The sequence below is a fragment of the Amblyraja radiata genome, chromosome 14, assembly GCF_010909765.2.
Source record: "Amblyraja radiata isolate CabotCenter1 chromosome 14, sAmbRad1.1.pri, whole genome shotgun sequence".
NCBI lineage: Eukaryota > Metazoa > Chordata > Chondrichthyes > Rajiformes > Rajidae > Amblyraja > Amblyraja radiata.
In genome coordinates this window covers 14,182,284-14,207,853 of record NC_045969.1, presented here as the reverse complement: position 1 = coordinate 14,207,853, position 25,570 = coordinate 14,182,284, and the positions used below count along the sequence as shown (strand labels likewise).

At 41.0% G+C, this 25,570-nt stretch overlaps 1 protein-coding gene across 1 annotated transcript in view; it reads right to left on the bottom strand.

The window, feature by feature from the left end:
* The window catches only part of paxbp1 (PAX3 and PAX7 binding protein 1), a 43,630-nt gene extending 22,322 nt beyond the window's left edge, over positions 1–21,308 (bottom strand). The window contains exons 1-7 of the mRNA XM_033032570.1: positions 20,740–21,308; positions 15,892–16,017; positions 14,205–14,378; positions 13,444–13,659; positions 12,470–12,573; positions 11,521–11,741; positions 8,857–9,043 (exon numbers count right to left, since the gene is read on the bottom strand). Coding sequence (XP_032888461.1) covers positions 8,857–9,043; positions 11,521–11,741; positions 12,470–12,573; positions 13,444–13,659; positions 14,205–14,378; positions 15,892–16,017; positions 20,740–21,226 — 1,515 coding nt within the window. The 5' untranslated portion in view covers positions 21,227–21,308. The remainder of the gene's footprint in view (positions 1–8,856; positions 9,044–11,520; positions 11,742–12,469; positions 12,574–13,443; positions 13,660–14,204; positions 14,379–15,891; positions 16,018–20,739) is intronic.
* Between the last annotated feature and the right edge of the window lie 4,262 nt (positions 21,309–25,570).

Genomic DNA, 25,570 nt, shown 5'->3' with positions numbered 1-25,570 from the left:
AAAATCCAACACATTGCATTTATCTGAATTAAACGGCATCTGACCAATCGCCTTATTGTTAAAAACAGCAAAGTACTCCTTCCAAATTCTCTCATTCTGCCATAGTAGCAATACTGGTAGATAGACTGGTAAAGGCAGCATACGGTGTACTTACCTTCATTGATCAGGGCATTGAGTATAAGAATAAGGTCATTTTGCAACTTTTAAAAACTTTAGTGGGCTGCATTTGGAGCATTGTATGCAAATCTGGTTGCCCCATTATGGAAAGGATGTGGAGGCTTTGAAGAGGGTGCAGGAGAGGCTTATCAGGATGCCGCCTAGATTAGAGGGTACAGGTGCACAACCTTTTATCCGGAGTTCTGGAAACCGAAAAGTTCCGAAAACCGGACATTTTTTCCAGGATGTCGTCTGCACACCAAAGCTCGCGTTTGGCGCCAAACTTGACCCCAAACGACCCATGGTCAACCCAGGTCTGTACTACTGTAGCGGCTGCGTCCTCCCCGGAGACTGGGGAGACACTTAAACATCTGTAAATCATTGCTTAAATGTTAGTCGGTTAGTTTGGAGGGCTTTTATGTGAAGGGGGGGGGGGGGGGGGGGGGGGTAAGGGGGAAACTTTAATTCTTAGTCCCGTACCTGGTCGGAGAGGCGGGGAGCGGGCAATGCCTTACCGGGTCGCCGTGCAGTAAGCTCCGGAGCGCTGTTGCCGCCGACTCCCAACATCGCGGAGCTGGGGCTGCGGGCGTCCGGCCGCGGGCGGCGCTGGATTTGGAGCGCCGCGCAACCAGGGGTAGAGTTGCCGGGGTCGGAACTCCAACTGGTGCCGCCCGCCCGCAGCCCCCAGCTCCGCGATGTTGGGAGTCGGCGGCCACAGCGCTCCGGAGCTTACTGCACGGCGACCCGGTAAGGCATTGCCCGCTCCTCGCCTCTCCGACTAGGTAGGGGACTAAGAATTAAAGTTTCCCCCTTCACCCCCCCCACCACATAAAATCCCTCCAAACTAACTGACTAACATTTAAGCAATGATTTACAATGATTCCCCGGTCTCCGGGGAGGAGGCAACCGCTCCAGACTTTTCAAGCCGCCCGCGCTACCTACCTAATCTACGCTAAAAATCTTCCATTCGGAAATCCGAAAAATTCCGAAATCCGAGAAGTGTCTGGTCCCAAGGCTTTCGGATAAAAGGTTGTGCACCTGTATTAGCTATTGGAGAGGTTGGACAAACTTGGATTATTTTCTCTGGACTATCAGGGACTGGGAGGAAACCCAATAGATGATTATATAAATCAGGGGAGGGCTAGATAGGGCAGAAAATCAAATATTTTTCCCCCAAGATGGAAATGTCAAATAGAGGCCATAGCTCTAAAGTGAAGGGGAAATGTTTAAAGGAGATGTGCAGGGCAGATTTTTGCAACGGTAGTGGTAGTCCTTGGAAAGTGCTGCCAGGAGTGGTGATGGAAGCAGATACGATATAAGAGGGATTTAAGAGGCTTTTTGACAGAGGCATTAGTATGCAGGGAAAAGAGGGATATAGATCACGTGCAGCCAGAAGGGATTCATTTGATTTGGCATGACACTTGACTGACATCGTGGACCTATTCCTGTGTTCTACTGCTTTATGCTGAGCATAAAGGGCAGCTGATCCAAAACCCTGTACTTAGCTCTGTTCAGCCATCACTAATGTGCTTTATGGACTATACTGGATCCTGGTTAAGAAAGATTCCTCCTCTTTTTTTAGAACATGTTGCCTTCCTGGTGCCAAGGTTCAGGATCCATCAGAACAGCTGCAGAACATTCTCAAGGAGGAGGGTGAGCAGCCAGAAGTCGCTGTGCACATTGGCACAAATTACATAGGTAGGAAAGGGGATGAGGTCTTGCAGTCAATATAAGGAGTTAGGCAAAAGGTTAAAAAGCAGTACCTCAAGGGCAGTAATTGCTGGATTATGCATGTTAAAATGAAAGGGAAGACCAATAAGAGTAGGGAGCACTCGTTGACATGAGAAATTGAGGCCCCAGCCAAGGAGGCATGGGTCAGGAATAAGCAGCTGGCATCAGAGTATTCCTGGAAGAATATATGGGATTGAGTGACATTCTTAAGGAAGAAATCAGGAGGGCAAAAAAGGAACATGAGATAGCTCTTTTTCACACAGAGGGTGGTGTGTACATGGAACGAGCAGCCAGATGAAGTAGTTGAGGTAGTTGCAACAATAACCGTTAAAAGATATTTGTATAGGTACATGGATAGGAAAGATTGAGGGGTATGGGCTCAACAGGGGCAAATAGGAGATGGGGCATCTTGGTTGGCATGAACAAGTTGGGCAAAGGACCCATATCCATGCTGTATGACTCCATGGGCCTAATAGCTTGACTTGCCTTGGGAAGCTTGACCACATTGAAGAGTTTATATCAATGCAAGTTTTTTTTTAATGATTTAAACAGTTACAGCAGTGATAGGTTTGTCTGTATAAATAATTTGATCTAATAAAGAATTTAACAAATAATTTAACATTTTTTTCCCATTTCAAATACTGATGGGGGTCTTATAAACTCCCATCAAATTTTTGTTTATTTATTTGAAGATCTTTGCCATTCTTTTTTATTTAATATAAACTGCAAATACTCAAAGCTGAAAACAAAACCCTCATTAGGTATAAAAATTTAAAATTGTTGAAAGCTCCTCTCCTTATCACTATAAAATAATTAATTGTGATGTATAAAAATTAGGAAACTGTTTCTCGTCCAATCAGATTTCCACCTAATGGTGAAAGGCGGTCAGGCTGCAATTAGAAGAAATAGAGTTTTGTAGACTGATTTGAGTAGGCAATCTGCTGACAGAGCACTGAATGATTGATTACTGTCCATGTTTTCGTGACACAATCAATTGCTGTACTCAACCAAAAAGTCTTCTAACAAGCCAACATGAGAAATTTTAAGAAGAAACAAAGACCCGCAAATGCTGGTTTCTACCAAATATATAGACACACTGTGCTGGAGTAACTCTGCAGGCAGCATCTCTGAAGAAAAGGGATAGGTGAAGTCTTGGGTGGGGACACTTCTTCAGACTGATCTAAAATGTCACCCCTCCATGTTCTCCATAGATGCTGCCTGACCCACTCCAGCACTTTGTGTCTAGCTACGAAAATTTACACTTATCCAAAGTGCAGTGTTTCAAGATCATTCAGACATGAAATTCGGATATTCTAGCATGGCAGTTCAAATTTTCAAACAGAGTCCTCAAAATACACAGGCTGGAAATGAAAGTCTATGTGGCTGTATTGAGGTGGCTGCCACCCTGACCACTGACAACCTATTCGACTTCAATTCTAATAATATAAAATATCTTGAGAGATGCAGGCCACGACAAATTCATCCCATATCATATGGTCTTAAAGGTAAAAAGTACTGCACTATCCCACTGCTATAACTGTGGACGGACAGTTCTATGAAGAAAGGCTCCCTGCCCTGCAGAAGACACTTAGACTAAAAACATAAATACACGATTAGAGGAGCATTACATTTATAGAGACTCCTACGGGATAAACAGAGTTTTTTTAACGACAGTATCACTGAAATATTGTATGATAAATCAGCTTCAATCTTGTCGGAGAAATACTTAAATTTAAGTACATTTAGCAGCATGATTTAGTAGCAGCACTGCAAACCGTGAAGTACGTTGAAAATAACAATTCCAAGAGGTTTTAAAAAAGGTTACACTTGATATGTATTTGTAAAAAACAATTATGTCTGTGTGGATGTCTGTGTGTGTGCGCATGCGTGTCTGTCTGTCATGCCCTGAATTATGCCAAAATGGTACACGATAGCGCCACAATTATTTGGACCACCTTACTCACCATTGTCCTGTGGTGTGGTGTATCAAGTTTCGTTCAGATTGATGGTATATTTTGCAAGTTATTCACATTTTCACTTTACAAAATCCAGTTTTAGAAAAATCATTTGAAGTTGCAGTGGCAGTTACAGCTATGACATCTCAATGGGATTTCATTTACATAAACTGCCCAGCAGCAGTGTTCCACGGTTACAATTTTAACAAAGACAGGACTGCCAGTCCAGAGAGATTTGTTACATTGTTGTAAGGAGAGGGAGGGAGTGAGGGGACGAGGAGATGATTGTTGTTTAATGTTATATAAACGGGTAGAGAAGGGAGGGAGGGGAGAGGGGTTATGGAAGGAAGGAAGGAGGGAGTGACTGAGGGTAGGGGAAATGAGAGGGAGGGTGAAGAGGAGGGGAGGGCGTGCTGGGGGATGAGGGCAAATGAGCCACACCTGTGCAGTTGGGGGCTATGGGTGAGTGGTGGAATATTGGGTTGGGGGAACAGGTGAATGGTGGAAACGGGTTGCGTTGGGAGACCAGGCCTCCCGTGGGGACTATGGGGGAGTGGTGGAATATTGCGCTGGGGGAATGGGTTGCTTTGGGGGACCAGGTCTCCCTTGTGACAGGGACCCAACTGTTTTGTTCATGAATGTACAAGATGAGAGCGAGTTAAGCATTTCCCTCGTCCATGGGCATATTTTCTTTCCAGGCAATGATTTCATACATAAATTTCAATATCCCCAAAATCTCATTTTTTAATTTACTAGATATCTCAAAAATCAATCATCACTATTTTATGTTGTTGCCATAACATATTACCTGAAAGATTCCTGGAGCCAAAGATGCTTTATTCTTAAGAAATTCTGAATTCTGGCAAGAATTACTTTTGAAATTATGTTACTAATAATATCAGTTGTCAAGATTGAATGGATGCTCAATATTTAATTCAGTAGCTAAGGCTTATCATACATACATGGGACACATTTACAAACTGTGGGGCCATTTCACCATCAGAATTGGCCTCACAGCTTGTCAGCCAAGAGTGTAAGTAACGCTTCACATAATCCCTTAAAATTAGTCTTTAAGTCGTTTTAAGTCCCCCACCGACCACGGGGGAAAATGGAGGAGGACTGACCAAACTTTGTGCCTTTCATCACAGTGATGAATGCTGTGGTGGATGTTTGTGTTAAATTTTTTATTGTGTATTGTGCGTTCTTTTTTTTATTGTATCGCTGCTGGCTAATTCATTTCACTGCACGTGACGAATAAAACTGACTTGACTTGTAGAATACAACACTACACCAAATTAGTCATGGCCATTACATAGATAGATTCAAACTTCCAGAAGAACTCGAACTAACATGAAACCTTAAAAATAATTTTCATTTGAATCAAATCTAAACTTGCAATTATTTTGTAACCTTGCAACAACTTGCCTTTTACCTCGCCAACTCATTCATAATGATTTAACATGTTTGCTTCCCTCTCCAATGATAAATGTGAGCCTCAATCAGTATTGTTCCATTTCTAAAACAGTCTACAGCTCTACAACTCTATTTCATAAGGACTCAATTTAGTTATCATGTTTTAGCCATTAAAGCTTCCTCTAAAGCATGCATGGCTACATTTTGAACAAGTACATAACTTATTAATTTATTTTCTCCAGTAACAATGTCATTTTCCCTTACTCGCAATTTAGCATCTGTATAACACTCTTAATAAGCAATATATCTCACCAGCAGGTAAAGCTGACTTTAATTTTGCTGATATTCTGCTTTCTCAAAATGGCATTTCTTAGATTACATGGAAAAAATAAAATAGCTGGACAATGATATTCAAGTTCGAAATGTCATCTCAGTAAGAGATGGGCACCACTAAAATATGATAGAAGTAAAATATGGCAAGCATTTAGGTTTTTTTAAACTGAGGTGGCAGCGGAAAGAAAATGAAATGAAATTGATTTCAGTGAATCGTAAGGAATCATTCAGCTGCATTATTTCAATACATCTACTTTAGAGTCTGCAACCCATTAAATAAAAAAAATATTCTTTGTACTACTGACAGCAACTTCAAAGTAAATAATTCTGTTCTGCAGTAGTCAATGTCTCTTTGAACGGCTCATACATACATGACTAGATAATCTGTTTTAATGATACTATTGAGAAATAAACATTGGATCATTGGTCCAAGACAAATTGGGGTTCCATTTTTTTGCCTAGACTGTGCATTCCATTCTCTAAATTGAAAATACGTTGTGGAATTTATGCTGGTAAGTGCTTATCCCTAAATTAACTTTTTTTTTACGTGCAAATAAAAAAAACATCCAGATTAGACCAATCATTTGTTCTATTTAAAGATCTGAAGAGGATTTACCAAGATGTTACTTGGGATGCAGCATTTCAGTTACGAGGAGAAAATGGATTGACTGGGCTTGTCTTCTTTAGGACAGAGGAAGTAGAGGGGAATTTAAATAGAGAAGCTGGTAGAAACCATTTCACCACTGCAAAAGTATCTAAAGGGTTTGGTAAGAGAGACGAGGTTTAGAGGGGATCTAATGAATAACTCTTTCAACCAAATGGTGGTTAGCACCTGGAGCACACTGCCCAAGTGGTGGTGGATGCAGGTATTGTCACAAGCATTTTTAGTGCTTAGACGGGTATTTGAGTTGCCTATGCGTACAAGGCCAAGGACCAATTGCTGGTAAATGGTATAAGAATAGATATATATTTGATGGCGGGCATGGGTACGATGGGTGAATGGCTGTTTAGACCCTGACTTGATGACTAAGATTCAACAATGAAATCTAGTACTCAACAATTTGAAATTGCTAGTTTCTGCCTAGCATCATTTTTCCAACTATTTTACTGCATGAGACAGGTTTGCTTTACAGAGAAATTCAAGACATGTTACAAAACATGGGAAATAGAGAACGGAACTATACACCGAGGAAGAAAGTGAATAAGCATAGAGATGTTCCTGGAGTAACACGTGGCTGAGAGATGAGAAACATTGAGATTCTGCTAACTAAAGAAGTCATTATACGTTCTCAAATATATTTTATATCATAAATATAGTGATGAAGAGTTAACTACATCAAAAGAATGAATCAAATTTCAAAATTAAAGATACTAAATTAAATTAAAGTTTCATTTAATGAATGAAGCTAAACGTTTCCAGTTTGAAAATCGGCAAACAGGCTAAAAGTGCTAAACGACTATTAACACAAATGCTTGACAAGTAATAGAGAAAGTTAAAGACAAAACTCAACAGATTTGTTTAGGGTATAAAGTTAAAACTACTGTTATTCTGATCTCTAAATTTTTTCTGGAATTTATACACCTTTAGCAATGTCAGGTGCAAACAAAGATAGACAAAAACAATGGGGTCAGGGTACATCAAATTCTGATTGCTATACCATTTGTACATCTTCACAGTTCATTTCTTCCAACAAATGTATTGAGAGTTCTCACCACAGTACTGACAAATAGCAATATTTCCACCCAAGGTATTTTTGCCATCACATGATGTGGATCTCTATCCGATTCTAAATCCAAAAGTAGCGAATGATTACTTAAAACAATAATAAAACTCATAGTTCATTAAGATTTCTAGAATCTAGTAAAGTGCCAGTAAATTCTCTGTACATCGAATTCTGCATATTATATGTAACTTTGGAGGAATGAACTACTACTCAAGATGCTCCCCTAACACATTTAAAATCTGAAAAGCAGAGTTAAATTTGTCAACCAATTCGGTTTCCCCCAAGATTTTATGTGGAGAATCGCAACACACCCCGACAACACAGAATTACTGAATGACAAAAAAAATGTAACTTAAACTTTTGTGGTTGGTCTTAAAAGATCTGGTGCTGTACAACACGCGCTGCTATGGGACAATCAATAATGACTAGAAACAAAGATGTTTGTTATTATATTTGTTATTATTGTTTCACACTCTTAGAAATTATATTTCTCAAGAAAATGAAACTAACCTCGACAAAGCTGAATACATTGCTGGCTATGCCTATAAAACCTTTTTATTGAACATTGACATGTAGTTGGCTCGCTTCTCCATTTAAGTAATTATTTTTAGAGAGGATGCCTATTCCTTTCATTCTCCTGTTGTTTCCACCTCTTCTATTCTCACCAAATTGGCACAATAAATGTCAAGCCATTCACTTATTTCCCCAAGTTGGCTGACGAAAGCTACAGCTGTGGATCAATTACAACACGATTACCTTTTTTAGAAGAATTGGTTTCCAAGTGCATTTTCACCAGTTACAATCCAAGTAAGCTACAAATACATGTACAAGTTCACTAAGCATCAACACCTTTATGTTGTAGAAAAAGTGATTTGCTGAGAAACAAATCAACTTAATCATCAATATTAGGTTACACACATAAGAACCTCCTACATGCAATTATTGATCTGTATCATTATACTCTACCATTATATGGGATACATATTATTATATGGAAACCCTTCAGCTGCTGTTTTCTCAAGCTGTAGAAAATAAGTTTGTATAACAGATAAAGGGATGATTTTAATATTATACATTATTTCTCGGTCAAAAATCTTACTTTTGCTAATGGAAAACACTGACTACTTTTAAACCACGGTGTAATAGTTGTACACCTAAAGTGAACATACACTTTCACAAAATTCAGGATAATAATTGGTGAAATGATGACTCCATGAGTTTTTTTTAACCCAATACAGGGAATTACTCTCGGTGCTCCATTGATTCTGCCACTGGCTTTAAAATAATCAACTAAGATCAACACCTACCTTGTTATATTTCTAAAACATGATTATATTGAAATGCATAGTATTCATATTATTTGAGTTGAGTCTGGTGAATGGCAGCTGGAAAGTCAATTACTCAAATCAAGAGATTGGAAACACAGCCAACCATCAGTTTACTGCATCAGTACATTAGGATCTGTGGTGAGGACCCTTAATACATAGCACATTCTTTTGTTTTACTTACAAGCAGGAAGCCCATTAACAATTACTTCAACTTACCTTTTCGTTGAAACACTCAAGCAAGTCTCGGACATACCCTCGCATTTCTTGAAAGAATCTGTACCGCCCACTATCATCGGTGATGCCTTCAAGTCTGTCTATTGTCTTAGAGGAGTTTTCCAGATCTTCATGAAGTGTATCTAGTCGATGCTGATTGGTTTTGTGCACTTCTTTCATTGAGTCCAACCTAACAACAGTAATCCATGAAAGTTATTTTAAGCATTGATTTTAAAGACAATTAGGAATATTGTATTTACCACAATCAAAAGTAAAGTTTCAACCTCCACCAATTTTCATTACATCTCCACAATAACATACCATTATTGCTACTTAGCCGAGATTTGTATTAACAAGTATATCTACGTGCTCCTGATTTGGAAACTAGCTGGAAAAGTGAATTCATAACCAGTAAACCCTGAGCTATCATACAACTGTCCTGATTCCAAAAGTATAATTCACATAATTCTCTGTACGTGTTTGGGGAGTTCTAGTTTCTGGAAATTTTTAACATTTGAGAGCAAGGCATCTATATCCAAATTCAACAAAAGGAAACTTTTACCTTAGTTTATAAAAGCTTTGAGGTCCAATAGACAATTGCACTTATAAAATTTGACAATACTGCAATGATTTATATTTTATTTGGTATCAAGCTCAAGTGCAGACACGAACAGAGTCTGGGAGGAGACTGCTTTGTGGAAGTGCAGAAACAGCCGTGTTACTCAATCTGTGTTCAATCACCCCTTTAAAAAACATTAACTAATTATAGATTGATGTATTTTTTAAGTACGATTAATCTTCCCTGTTTGTTTTTAATTCAGCATTAGAAACTGACCCAAAAGTACTCCTGGGCATGATGTAAGAGATGCACAGAGGATTAAGGAAATAATCAAATCACAAGAAGCCAAAATGATTCAAGTAAATGCTAGGATGAAATTATAGAGCAATAATTTGTTTAAATGGCCAATTGTGAAATCAGTTACAGTCCAGATTATTTTTTTCTAATAACTCGAAAAAACTGATGCCTGGATTGATACAAATTTCAGTATTTTCATATTATCCTCAAGGCAATGAAAACTATTAGCAATCATTTTCTTGACTGTGCTTTCTTTTTTGATTTGTTAAGAGTCCAGCACAGAAGCAAAAGGTTGCCGAGATTTAATGTCACCCACAGTGAGGAATCCTTCTGTTGGTGCAAGTTCTTATGTATTCATTTCAAAGAGGAGTAAGAGCCCTAGAAATTAATAGCACCAGTATATTTAGATGTAATTATCTGTTTGAGGTTATTTCAATGCTTAAGTATTCTTTTTTTGGAATAAAAAGCTTTAAATAATTTTATAACTGGTCAGCATTCTTGAATATCAGGTTTAAAGTTTTTTTTCAGCTTCGAGTGTCCAAACCTGTTAGTAGATAACAATAAGGGCCTGTCCCACTTGGGCGTCATTTACACGACATAATTTACGCGTCACGACGCACGAGTCGTGATGCGCGCATGGCGTGCGCATGGCGCATGTTGAGGCGTGGTGGCGTAGGCAGTGACGCGCGGTCGCCCCAGGATTTTGGGATTCACAAAATCTTTGCTCGCCACCTGCGTGACGCGCAAATGACGCCCAAGTGGGACAGGCCCTTTAGTGCTGAGAATTAGGTGTGGTTCCTGGAGCAACTTCCTGTCAGGAGAAACATGCAAGGTAAGGACTTTCCCCAGTCAGCGGTGAGCATGAGGGACTTGCCACTACTGCATATTCTGGATTATAATTCTTTGCTCATTCAGCAGTAAATAACATTTTCAAAATAATCTGTGTGGGTTCATTTGGTTAAAAACATCTAAAACGTAACTATACTGTTATTGATTCTAAATTGCACTGGCACTTGGTTGTTTTTAAATTGTCTGCCTCCCCCTTTTCCTGTACCCTCCACATTTGCTGCCTGAACCACCGAGTTACTCCAACACTGTTTTGCTCAAGGTTCCAGCATATGTTGTTTCTCATGTCTCCCTCTTTCACCTTTCTGTTAGGAGTGTAGCTGTAGCTGTATTCTCTTTGTTTACAGATTTTAGCCTCATCTGACATTCTCCTCTACTAGTATAAAATCTCCTAACACCAAACTTAGCAACATCTATTGTAAGACTGCAGCTGCAAAGAGGTAAAATGTTCAAACATTCCCTCTACATTAAAAAAAATCTATTTTCCCTTTTATTGGGGCTATTGGATAAATTTAAGCAACCCTTTTAATTTAGCAACAATGAGGTAGCTGCAGTCTGAAATAAACAATCTTTCTATCAAATTCAACATAGTTGGTCAAATAAACTTGTACTTTACAGTATAAAGAGGTAATAAATTTTCAGTCAATTAAATCTTGCCTTATGTCACACTTGCACAGATCTCTAAGATCCAACTCTTTAAAAGTTAGTGGGTACAGTTTCAGAAGTGCAAATATGATATTGCATTCTTAAAACACAACGACTGTAGTCATACAGTCATAACCGATGTCGTGTTCCAAGACGACATTGAGTACTGGCTGATGTCTTCTTATGTAGAATGTGTGCTGTTTAGTAAATGTCCCACGACACAATTCTGTCACTTCTTCACCAGGCTGCTTTGTGCCTGAAGGATAGAAAGCTACAGCACAGGTCTCAGAAGCCTGTTTGAGAGAGCTGGTCTGCCCTACCTGTCTTTAAGGCGTTTCTTTACCAAATCAATAGTAACAGGAGGCATCTCATTAATGGAAGGTTTGAAAGGAATAGCATTATCTGTCTTGATAGATTTGGGTTCTGTTGCTCCATAGATGTTGTACGCGTAAGGAAGATTGTATGAAGAACCATATGGAAAAGACTGGTAGCTGTTCTGGTAGTAAATGTTAGTTGGATCAGTAGGATGGCTGCATTGCACCTATTTGAAAAGATACAGTAATATTTATTGTGCATTCACACAAAGTTGAATAAATATCATTCAGGATCTATTATCGAAATAAGGCAGCAAAATAATATTGTTTAATCCTAAACGTTTCATACATACACCATAGATGTGCCTTTGTTTGCCAAGAATATTTTGATATGTACTAAACATTAACAGGTATACATGCCTTGAGTGAAAAAAAAACTTTCGCCAAAATACTACGTTTATGGATGTAAAGAATTATGCATTATGTGTACCATTAAAGGTGAACAGATATTTTAAGAAATTATCTATGATTGCAATATTTTGGCGGTGACAAATGCATGACTTAAATGTCATTAAAGTTTATTTTAGAATAAATCTTTAAGAGTATTCAGAAAATTACACAAAACATGGACGTCACAGTGGCAGAGTTGCTGCCTTACAGCGCAGAGACCCGGGTTAGATTCTGACTATACGTGCTGTCTGTACGTTCTCCCTGTGATTGCGCGTGTTTTCTCCGGGTGCTCCAGTTTCCTCCCACTCCAAAGACCTACAGGTTTATTGGCTTCTGTAAACTGTCCCTAGTGTGTAGAATAGTGCTAGTGCACGGGTGATTGTTGGTCAGCGTGGACCAAAGGACCGGTTTCCATCTCTAAAGTCTAAACACAAAGGAAAGCTAAAAATCATCTGAATTATTTCCTGCTACTGGTCAACCTAGGCTATATACTGCAAGAGGTTACCTGAGGGACACTAATTCCTTTCCTGATTTGCTCCTGTTCCCACATCTTTACTTCTTCATCTTGATCTGTTGTGTCAAGTGCTTCATCATCACTTCCTTCAATTCCTGTTACAGAAACAAGAGAAGACCACTAGATTATAACTCCTGCTGTTTGAATGAATGTTGAATTGAAATGATTAAAACAGTTAAGTGATATTACTACTGTAACATTGCAATAGAGGCGACTCCTTTCATTATGAACATTCTAGCATAAGAAGTTTCCCTAAGAGAGTTCACAAATCACTGCAAGAATTTGAGATGTGAATAGCATTTGCTCTCACGGGATTTGCTTGAAAGATTTTTTTTTCCAACTCGCATATATCGACGCTAGCGCAGATTACGCAGTTTCGCATGATGGAAAATCATGATACAGGCTGTTATCTCGAATGCAATTCCCCCACACAGTGGTAATCTGTGCTGCAGCATATAACTGGGAAATGCAAAGCGTTTGACACCTTCAACCAATACAATCCACACAAAAGTTGGCACTACAGATTTACTGGATGTTTTGAACTCAGTTTATTTTTCTGAAGAATATATATTTTTTCCAACTAACTTAAGCCTATTCCTATTGGAGTTTTTTAATCCTCTCTTGATTCTATCATGTCTAGAAGCAGAATTAGGTCATTCGGCCCATCAAGCCTACATCGCAATACAATCATTTTTCCTATTGCTTGGTTTTACTTTCCGCACATGAATTATTATAGAATTAACTATTCCTGTTACATTTCCTGATGCAGTGGGTCAAAGATTCTTCAATATGATTAGTAATGGTCCTATATAGTTATTGACCCTGTTTACAGATCTCAAATCCCCCTCACTGAGGAATAAGAACGTTTGGTGTAAGTATAATGAACAGAGTTGACATTACATGTTTAACTTTAACTGCAAAATCCCAAATTATCACATTGTGTATTATTATCATCAAGTACCAACCTATTTCTTCTGCAATCTTTTGTCTTTGTGTCTTCTCCTTTACCGAGAAAACTATCCTGCGTTTTTCATCATCATCATCACTGGCATCATTCTCATCCTCACGTATAAGTCGGTTTGTGCTTGTCTCAATTTCTACAGCTGGACAATCTCCAAGCTCACGAGCCATTTGCCTCCTCTTGCGAGCAGCATGAATAAAAGCAGCATCTGGAATTTCTCCTAAAAGAAACCCCAAAGTCAGCTAATCACATAAATGCATAGGAAATCACAGTTAGTTTGTTAACAATAAGGTTGTGCTTCCATGCTGGGAAGACATACTAAGCAGAGCTTCTGATAAAAACAATAATTTAAATTCAGTAATATAAATAGAAGCTTAATAGAAGAATAGGAATAGGAATTTGGCTCCAATACAGTCGATGATTTTAATTTATACTGAACTAAGATAGTTAATATAAAAATATAACATTCAGTAAAATATACAAGTCTTTGAAATCCAGTTAACGGCCTAAACAAATAAGAAAATAAATTTAATTCCAAATAAGGAGTTTGGTGTTGCTTTACGGTAACACAAATTTATGAAGGTCATGAATGAAAAATATTATTCAGCTTGCTATAAAAAAAACATTTTTTTTACTGCTTACAGAACATGTGACGGGAAATTTAAGTAAATTGAAAACAAAATATATTGTATGCAATAAAATTTAAATTCTAGATGTCAAGGTGAAATTCTGTAGAAATGTTTTATTTTTATATATATTTCGCACCTGGTCGAAGCGCATTTAGTGTGGAGAGAGTATTAGTAAAAGCTCCCACAGTTTTTGCTTTGCCTTCCTCATCCTGCTCATCGCTATCGACTTCCATCTCCTCCTCTCCTTTATCACTTTGGCATTCATCTTGTGTAAGTTCCTTGACCAAAATAGGTTTCTCTGCAGTGATATCTGACAAGGAAGTTAAAAGCTTTGAACACTTGGCAATGCAACATGAACTATTTATTGCCACCTACAAGAAATTAAGCAGAGTAAAACATGTAACAGGTACGGTAATGGAGAAAGTGGGAGAGGTGCGAGGGAAGGAGGAAGCTGCTTCCGTTTCAGTGGTAAAAGAAAAAAAGCCAATTTCAAAGAATTCAAAAATAATTAGTTATTACATATCATCTAATTCTATATTATTAACTTGAAAATTAGTAGCACAATCGGCACCAATCTAAAATGACAATACTTTAGTGTTCCTATGCTATTATTGCACAATGATCTATCTTTTATTAAAGTCATTGTATATATGCAATTTTTCATGTACACATTCATTTTCTAATGCAAATATTTGCAAAACTAATTGTTAGAAATATTGATATATTACAAAACTGTCAGAAACAAAATTGGTACTAGTTGAATTATGCTTCAGAACAATTTATCTTATGGGCATTGTTGAGCAATAGTTTATAATATTATAATGAATATGCACATTTTGCTTGGCTGACATGTGAAAATGAGTCAGAATATAATGTGTAAAGCATTCAACGTTCAGGAACAGAACCAGTGGTTTGACTTCAAACATAATGTTCAGATAAAAATAATTTGAATGTAACTGTATCTCTCGCCATACATACGCATCATTACTGGAGCAACAAAGTCCTTAACATCTCAACAGTCACTTATTTTTGACAGATTAGGTCTAATTTTTTACTATGAAAAATCTCTATGTTCCTGGGTTTTGCACTTACATGATCATGTTGAAGGCAAATTCCCTCCAATACCATCCTGCCACAGACTGAGAAACTGATAACATACTCATTTGAAGAGTTGCTGATGAGAGTGCATTTAACAACGACTTACACTTTATAGAGCATCGTTAATGCTGCCATATATCATAAAAGCATAACCTACACTGGATTAAACTCCATGGAGTTATAGATATGGAGAGGTTTAGAGAGGAATATCTAAAACATTGGCTCCAAATATCTATGGCACATCTGTCCATAGTGAAGCAATTGAAACTGATGATGATGATAAGCCAGAATTAGAGTTATCCTGAGTTATCAAAGAACTGTAGATTTAGGGATGAGGGAAAGATGTGAGCACAATAGTGATAGTTTTAACGAAAACTTCAATTGCGACAATCATATATTGTATCAGGCAACACCTGTCAAAAAAGAAATTATAATTTAAAGATGATAAGATTGTGTGACCAGAGGTTCAATGTGATGGTGCAAAGACACATACAACACTCTTTTGGATGAGATTAAGTTTATTGAGGTTGGTGCTAAGGAAACAAGCTGAGAGAAAATTGGTGCAGTTATTCAAAATTATACCTGTATTTCTCTCAGAACTACTTTCATTGAATTTATAGCAAAATTCCATAATTCAAGAGCAGCAAAATAAATCAATATACACAAAATCTGTGATGTTTCAATGCTAAAGAAATATAAAAGTCAACCTCCATGTCATTACTTACTTGAAAACTGAGAATTCCCATCATTTTTTGTCAGAGATTTTTCCAAATCGTCCTTGTACTCTTTCTTGAGTTTATTTACAATCTTTTTACTATAATTTGATTTCTTCACTTTAAAAATCTCCTCTTCTGTTGAAACATAAACAAATACCCGAATGCTTAAAGATATTGGGCAAATTATAAACAGAAATTCTACAGAGAGCGTTGTCCAATTTAAAGTTTAATCTTTAAAGAATTCTTTCCTTAACCCAATGAAGGCAGTGGGGCAAAAAAATCTGCATAAAGCAACCTGTGACTTTCTCTGGATATGAAACCGCATGAAATCACAATGACATTATGTACTTTAAACACTGCCACAAGCTTTAACCATAAAGTCAAATCCCTCTATTACTGTCAACAAGCTAGCAGACTTAATGTGAGAGGAACTTATACAAGACCGATAGGTTGTACCTGCACTGGACAGGAACAGCAAGAGCTGCTCGGGACAATAAAAGGAAATGGACAGACAACAATTTGGGTCAGGATCCTTCTTTGGTCTGATGGCACAGAAGGGGAAAATGTTGGTAGAGACAGCTTGGGGAGAGGAAAAACTTTTTTTGGTTTCTCTCAAAATTCCCCACCTCTGACATTACCACTGCAAGTATAGACAGGAAAAGCAGATTAAAGAATCGCAAGCCTGGAGTCAATTTTACATCGAAGTCGTACACCAGTATTTCCAGACTAATCTGGTTGTTATGACATCATAACTCATTTCAGTCATTAGCTCCAGAGTAAATCATTTTCATTTGAAAAGATCTCCTCAATCTGCACTCTGAATAGGGCTGTGATTATGATACTAAATGACGATGGAAGGGCGAGAAGGTAAGGTTACATATCACTGCCCGCTGTTAAAGTGAGGAATTCATGCAGGCCATATTGACCATTACAAATTACTATCTGTTCACTCAAAAGCACCTCTCTATTTATGCAGAATAATCTACTCATGGAGCATCTCTTCATTCATTTGCCTCCATCACAGTGAGGAGGTGCTTGGTGAACTCACTGTGGTGGATGTTAATTTGTGTTTATTGTATGTTTTGTTATTTATTATTATTGTGTATGACTGCAGGCAACGAAATTTCGTTCAGATCGAAAGGTTTGAATGACAATAAAGGAATCAAATTCAAATTCATGGAGAATGGAAAGTTGCTCATTTGTAACATTGCTCTGTCTTTGTACAACCACAAGCTGCTCATGGGTCCTAATGCTAGTCCTAGTCCTAAAGAGACATCGGGCCTCTGTAGAGGCAATTGCGGTGGCCTCAATGGGCCTGACTTTGGGGTGAACATGGGGTGGGGACTGGACATTGTGCCTTCCTCCACAGTGCTATCCACTGTGGGGGGATGATTTTTTTTGTCTAATTGTAGTCCTGTAGGTCTGTGTCCAAGATGGCTGCCGTGAAGCGAGAGTGGACGCTGGCGCGCTTTGGCTGCCGCTGCTCTCTCTTCACACTGTGTTTTTGATTTTCTGTTTTTGGATTGAATTCTGTTTTTAATTTGTGTCTCTGTGATGTCTTTATTACTTGTTATATTCCGATTATATGTTATTCCGATTACTATGTAAGGTGTCCTTGAGATGTCTGAAAGGCGCCCATTAAATAAAATTTATTATTATTATTATAATGCTCACCAAGGATATTTTCTCAGTGAGGACAGCCAAATGTTCATGAGTGGGATTTCTCTGCAGACTTCTCAAATCAAACACTGATGTTATCAAATCAACTGCCTTTATTTGAAGGTGGATCTTTAAGGAGCATTCCAATCAAGATTTGCAAAAGGAGGCAACAATATGCAATGACCCCACCATATGGTGAATTTACCTTGCACATGTCACATGGGAAACAGAAAACACCTGCTTGAGATGCCATGTAAATTGATGCAGCAGTCAAGAAAGAAAATTTACTGTTGTGAAATCACTGAATTGGAGGCTTAAATGAGAGCAATAGAAAATGGAAAATATTCTGTAACTTGACGTGTAATGGGCTGAATAACATAAATTTGAAATCGGAGTAACAATTAAAAAAGATTTGAGAACTTTGTGAACAATTTCACATGTTAAATTATTTTTCAATCCAATGTGGTTAATAAAGAAATATATTAGTATTTTATTCATCACAGTGTTATTAAAAATGATTAGGAGAGATATCACCAACAATAAAAACCTCCAAATGGGCAAAATATTGCATAATAAACAATAATCATTAATAGCTCAAATTTTATTAGCTTGTTACAAACCAAATTATTTTTGCCACATAGTACATTGTGGAAATTTAACAGCACAATGTTAAAATCAAAATGGATGTAATTGAAAAGACAGACCCCAATCTTCTTGCCACTATAATATTACTACGAACTTTCCCAGCTTAGTATCACCCAATTTTCTCTGCAGAAAGCATTTCCAGCTGTACTTGTCATAGCTTTGTCTAGCTTCTGCTCATCAAACATGAATATTCTGCAAATAATTGGGATGCCATGTGTCAATTGGTGGGCAGGTGTGAAAAGAGTTAAGTTTCAAATTCTTAGGTGTCTCCAAAGACTTGTCCTGGGCTCAGCACATAAATGATATCACAAAAGCGGCCCACCAGTGCCTCAATTTTAATATAAATTTAAAGAGATTTGGCACCGAATACTCGACAACAAACTTCTACACATGCAATGTAGAAGATATTGTTACAAGTTGCAACGTGGCCTGATATGGCAATTTCCAACACACAGGAAAGCAAGAGGCTGCAGAGGGTGGTGGACTGAGCCCAGTATCACAGCTACAGGCCTCCCCACCACCGAAGGCATCTACAAGAACAGGCACCTATCATCAAGGATCCTCACCATCCCATGCCCTCTTCTCGCTATTACTGTCGGGCAGGCGGTGCAGATGCCCGAGGACCCACCCCACCAGGTTCAGGAACAGCTATTTTCCTCATTAAGTTGTGGAATCCATCTGCACCACCCTAAATCACTCCTCCGCAAAGGAACACTATGTACCACTTCTTGTACTACGTTCAGATTTGTTTTCTGAATGCGTTTTTGCATTATGTCTGGTTTATTTTCCAATCTTTTTTCTTTTCACTATCAAAATGCTGAATATCCATGTTACAATAAACTACAAGGCAAAAACAAGTAAATTACATATGGTATTTCAATTGCTTTATTCTGATAAAGATTTTCATTAACTGTGTTTCACCATTTGATTTCTATTTGTTTCTCATTCAAATCCACTATAACAGCAATTGGCTTCCAGTTAATTTTGATAAGCTAAGCAAAATAATCTCCAAATATAAAGAAAAGTGTGCAAATTAAAATAATATTTTAAAACTAACCTGTGGTAAAATATGCAATGGCAAGAAATATAACAATAAATTATAACTCCACTGAGTAGTTGAACATTATTAAAAAGCAAAGAGAAAACTGGCTCCGTCATTCAAATGTTGAGCACATCATTTTACCTTGAACACTATATCAGTTCTTTGTGTGATCTAATTACATTTTAACATTTATCCTCTACGCTCATACATCATTGACCAAAATGTTACTATTGGGTTTTTTTTCTCTAAAAGACACAAAGTGTTAGAGTTACTCAACGGGTCAGGCAGCATCTCTGGAGAACATGGAAGGGTGATATTTCAGGGCAGGACCCTTATTCAGACTAATCTAGCAGACACTTACTTTGCTATCCTCATTGGTTGCAAGTAAAAATATACCAATGTTTCCATTTTTCTAACAAGCCTCAAAAAAGACTGCGAATATCTAAGAATTTAAAAACAAAATCGCAACTACATTCCTTTTACTTTATAATCAATATTATTGCTTCATATGGGGTATTTATCAAATGCAAATTGACTATCATAAATTAATGTTAACTGTCATTATGTTCAATTGTTCATCAACTTTAAATGAACACTTGAAAGAATTCAGAACAAGAAATATTAAATGGCATTACTTTCAATTCAGCTTGACAATTAAGAATTTGGAGCTTGACAGCATAAATGCGAAGAGGATCTAGTGTGGGAAACCTAAAACTAGAAAATGCTGCAAACACTTAGTAGGTCAGGCAGCATTTGTAGAAAGAGAAACTGCACTGAAATATTAATTATGATCATCTTTCCACACATTACCTGGCCTGCTAGATGTTTCCAGTATCTGCACTGTTTAAAAAATAAGGGTTCACCCATTTACATCAGATGAGCCATTATTTATTTTCTCAGGGGATTGCAAATTTTTGCAACTGTTCCACAGAGGGTTGTACAAGTTGGATCTTTCATTATTTTTAAAGTAAAAGTAGATAGGTTCTCAGTAAACCAGAGGATGAACGATAACAGTCGAATTTCAAATCGAATCGGCCACATCTCACTAAATGGCAGAGCAAACTCAAGGCAATTGGCCTACTCTTACCACTAATCTGTGTTTGAATGAACATCAGAGTCGCTTTACTGAACAGATGCTGCCTCAGTGTTTTTAGCAAGTAAAAAAAAAACACTGATTCTTTCAGGATTTAATATTTGTAAACAAACCCTTGTCATGTCTTCCCCAGCTACTATTTGAACTATCTATCTATCCCAAATCGATCCCATAAGTTACATCTTGTGGAGTGGTAATTAAATTATAACTTTAAACAAAAGCAATTACAACCACGAAAATACAATACTGTGGTATAAATCGGAATTGGTTTTGGTGATGAATCATGTTACTAGTCTCCCTCGACAGGACATGGTTATTTTTAGCTGTTTGTAACAGTATATTTCGATATGCCTTGCAACCCCCGAGTGCCCTGCAGGGTTGTAAACTGACCCCAGCCCTGGTAGTGGGCTCCGCTCACCTTCTTCTTCATCTTGGAAGCTAAGTAACGCCACCCGGGGCGTCTCTTTTTCTCGGCTTCTTTTCTTGTCCTTGCCGAGAAGTTTGGCAGCAGCGAGGACGGGCGCAATTTTGGAGAGACCGAGGCCCGGGAAGGTTTTGGGAGGATCGAAAGGCGGCAGGGTTTTGCCAAGAGCCAGGCCGGGTGCGTGTTTGGGGGCAACCAGACCCGGTAAGGGTTGGACAGGATCGAAACCTGGTGGAGGTTTGATGGGCCCGAGCCCCGAAGCGCAAAGGGCGGGTCTCGGAGGCAGCGGTAGGCCGAGGCCCAGCTCGCAGATGCCCGGCGCTGCCGGTGGCGGCTCGGCGCTCTTCTCATGGCTGTTGTTGGTGAGCGCGGCCTCGGCTGCCGGAGCTGCATGCGTCGGCTCCTGGCTCGGCAGCTCCTCTCGCTCTTCCTCTTCGGAATCATTCCGCCGCCTGAAGTTTCTGCGCGTTTTCTTGAACATCGTCAGCACCTGCGACCGGGCAGCGCCGCAGCCTCGAGTAGCCCCCAGAGTCCAGGAACGCCGTCACAGCGCCCCTCACAGTGCAGTATGGGAACTTAGTCGCAGCGCCCTCCACAGGACGGGAGTTCAGTCGCAGCGCCCTCCAGAGTCCGGAGTTCAGTCGCAGCGCCCTCCAGAGACCGGGAGCGCCGTCGCAGCGCCCTCCAGAGTCCGGGAGCGCCGTCGCAGCGCCCTCCAGAGTCCGGGGGCGCCATCGCAGCGTCCCCAGAGTCCGGGAGTTCAGTTGCAGCGCCCTCCAGAGTCCGGAGTTCAGTCGCAGCGCCCTCCAGTCCGGGAGCGCCGTCGCAGCGTCCCCAGAGTCCGGGAGTTCAGTCGCAGCGCCCTCCAGAGTCCAGAGTTCAGTCGCAGCGCCCTCCAGAGACCGGGAGCGCCGTCGCAGCGTCCCCAGAGTCCGGGAGTTCAGTTGCAGCGCCCCCTAGATTCCGGGAGCGTCCCCCCCCCCCACCCCCACCCAAGTCGGGAGCGTCGTCGTAGTGCCGTCCGCAGCGCCCCCCAGAGTACAGGAGCGCCGTCACAATTAGAAAACAAGTCTAAGGCAATAAAAGAGTTGGATTGAAAAGCGAGTTCGGTATTCCGACTGCGCATGCCCAGGTCATAGGTCACCACAGATAAACATTGGCCGGTGTGGATATGCTGTGTATTCGCTTTGGTTATCAGACCTTTGTTTCAGTGAATGCTTTATGCTGCTCATTGGGGTCGCGGTCCATGGTCGGGAGTGGGTCTCCGGCGCCGCCGAGCCGCCGCTGGGCCTTCCTCGAACCCCACGGGTGTCCCATCTCTGTCCGGAGACGGCCGGGACGCCCGGAGGTGTCGGACCAGGCTCGCGGGGACTCGGCGCCGGCTCCAGCTCACAGGGTGTCACTCCCCCGGCGGGTCGGGTCCTCCTTCCCCGTCCCTCTCCCTCCACCTCTCCCTCCCCATCTCTCTCTCTCTCCCCCCTCCCCCCCTTCCCCTCTCTCTCTCCCCCACCTCACTCCCCCCTCTGTCTCTCCCCCCCTCTTCCCCTCTCACATTCCCCCCTCTCTCTCCCCCCCTCTCTCTCCCTCCCACGCTGCATTGGAGGGCCCGCGCCCGGGGGGGAGGCATGGGCCCAGCGGGGGGGGTGGCGAGGGCCCGCAATGCGGGGGTGAGGTGTGGGCCCGTGGCTGGGGGGAGGCGTGTGCCCGGCGCGGGGAGGGGTGGGCCCGGCGGGGGGAGGCGTGGACCCGACGGGGGGAGGCGTGGGCCCGGCGGGGGTGGAAGGAGGCGTGGGCCCGGCGGGGGGGGGGGGGGGGCGTGGGCGGAAGGTGACATGGGCCCAGCGGCGGGGGAGGTGTGTGCCTGGCCGGAGCGGCGCCTGGTATCGTGGTATCGGCCGCTGCCAGGACTGGGTTCAGATTCAGTCGTTCCCGTTCCCACTCCTGCTCCCGTCCGGCAACGGGAGAATGGTCTCCCTGGTGATCTGATCCCACCCGGGCCCTCAGCACACGTGCGGAGAGACAGCGTCATTTTGCGTCGCTACTGCGTCAATGGCTTACCCCGACTGCACAGGAACGGATTGTCGCAATTTTTTTTCCCGAATCATCCAGCGGGTCCGAACCAGAATTTGAGGTAATTTCCGTCTTAGTGGAAATACTGATTGAGCTCCAATTTTTTTTTTCTTGGAATTTTTTCTCACTCTGGGAAAAAAAAGGGGGGTGCGACCGCACCCGACGCACCCCCCCCCTTCAGACGGCCATGCTGTATAACCCGGGAGGGCAGCCCATGTGGGAGTGCGGTGTGCCCTTTAGGCAGCAAGACTATCCACTGCCAAAGCGATTGTGGTCACACTATTTATTCCACTCAAACTTCATTCCACCTGAAATATTATCGTTTGTCTACTGCAGTTGGAGCCGAGCTCGTTGATATCATCCTGCAAGTCTTGCGTGATGTCGTTGTAGGGTTCACCTCTGTTCACGATCGTTCAGACAGTAGCTTTCAATGAGCCCTAATACAATCTGTGGAGTTATACAGTCATAGACTTATGCAGCACAGCAACGGGCGAGTCGGCGCACCAGTCTTTGCCGACCAAGGTAGCATTCTGCGTCAGTCCCTTTTCCCTGGATTTGGCAAACAACCCCCTAGATTCTCCCTATGTGTGTATCTGTCCAAATGTTGTTCTAACGTCGTAAATTTATCAGACCCTCTCTATTCCACTGGCAGCCCATTCCAGATACGTTCTACGCTCTCAGTGAAATTATTATCCTTAAACCCCTTCCTAAATCTCACCCCCCACACTTCAAGCCAATATTCTCCAGTTTTAAAATCCTCCACTCTGTGATAAGAACAGAGTACATTCATAGAAACATAGAAATTAGGTGCAGGAGTAGGCCATTCGGCCCTTCGAGCCTGCACCGCCATTCAATATGATCATGGCTGATCATCCAACTCAGTATCCAGTACCTGCCTTCTCTCCATACCCTCTGATCCCCTTAGCCACAAGGGCCACATCTAACTCCCTCTTAAATATAGCCAATGAACTGGCCTCGACTACCCTCTGTGGCAGAGAGTTCCAGAGATTCACCACTCTCTGTGTGAAAAAAGTTCTTCTCATCTCGGTTTTAAAGGATTTCCCCCTTATCCTTAAGCTGTGACCCCTTGTCCTGGACTTCCCCAACATCGGGAGCAATCTTCCTGCATCTAGCCTGTCCAACCCCTTAAGAATTTTATAAGTTTCTATAAGATCCCCTCTCAATCTCCTAAATTCTAGAGAGTATAAACCAAGTCTATCCAGTCTTTCTTCATAAGACAGTCCTGACATCCCAGGAATCAGTCTGGTGAACCTTCTCTGCACTCCCTCTAGGGCAATAATGTCCTTCCTCAGATTTGGAGACCAAAACTGTACGCAATACTCCAGGTGTGGTCTCACCAAGACCCTGTACAACTGCAGTAGAACCTCCCTGCTCCTATACTCAAATCCTTTTGCTATGAAAGCTAACATACCATTCGCTTTCTTCACTGCCTGCTGCACCTGCATGCCTACTTTCAATGACTGGTGTACCATGACACCCAGGTCTCGCTGCATCTCCCCTTTTCCTAGTCGGCCACCATTTAGATAATAGTCTGCTTTCCTGTTTTTGCCACCAAAATGGATAACCTCACATTTATCCACATTATACTGCATCTGCCAAACATTTGCCCACTCACCCAGCCTATCCAAGTCACCTTGCAGTCTCCTAGCATCCTCCTCACAGCTAACACTGCCCCCCAGCTTAGTGTCATCCGCAAACTTGGAGATATTGCCTTCAATTCCCTCATCCAGATCATTAATATATATTGTAAATAGCTGGGGTCCCAGCACTGAGCCTTGCGGTACCCCACTAGTCACTGCCTGCCATTGTGAAAAGGACCCGTTTACTCCTACTCTTTGCTTCCTGTTTGCCAGCCAGTTCTCTATCCACATCAATACTGAACCCCCAATGCCGTGTGCTTTAAGTTTGTATACTAATCTCTTATGTGGGACCTTGTCGAAAGCCTTCTGGAAGTCCAGATACACCACATCCACTGGTTCTCCCCTATCCACGCTACTAGTTACATCCTCGAAAAATTCTATAAGATTCGTCAGACATGATTTACCTTTCGTAAATCCATGCTGACTTTGTCCAATGATTTCACCACTTTCCAAATGTGCTGCTATCCCATCTTTAATAACTGACTCTAGCAGTTTCCCCACTACCGATGTTAGACTAACTGGTCTGTAATTCCCCGTTTTCTCTCTCCCTCCCTTCTTAAAAAGTGGGGTTACGTTTGCTACCCGCCAATCCTCAGGAACTACTCCAGAATCTAAAGAGTTTTGAAAGATTATTACTAATGCATCCACTATTTCTGGAGCTACTTCCTTAAGTACTCTGGGATGCAGCCTATCTGGCCCTGGGGATTTATCGGCCTTTAATCCATTCAATTTACCCAACACCACTTCCCGGCTAACCTGGATTTCACTCAATTCCTCCAACTCCTTTGACCCGCGGTCCCCTGCTATTTCCGGCAGATTATTTATGTCTTCCTTAGTGAAGACGGAACCAAAGTAGTTATTCAATTGGTCCGCCATATCCTTGTTCCCCATGATCAACTCACCTGTTTCTGACTGCAAGGGACCTACATTTGTTTTAACTAATCTCTTTCTTTTCACATATCTATAAAAACTTTTGCAGTCAGTTTTTATGTTCCCTGCCAGTTTTCTTTCATAATCTATTTTTCCTTTCCTAATTAAGCCCTTTGTCCTCCTCTGCTGGTCTCTGAATTTCTCCCAGTCCTCCGGTATGCTGC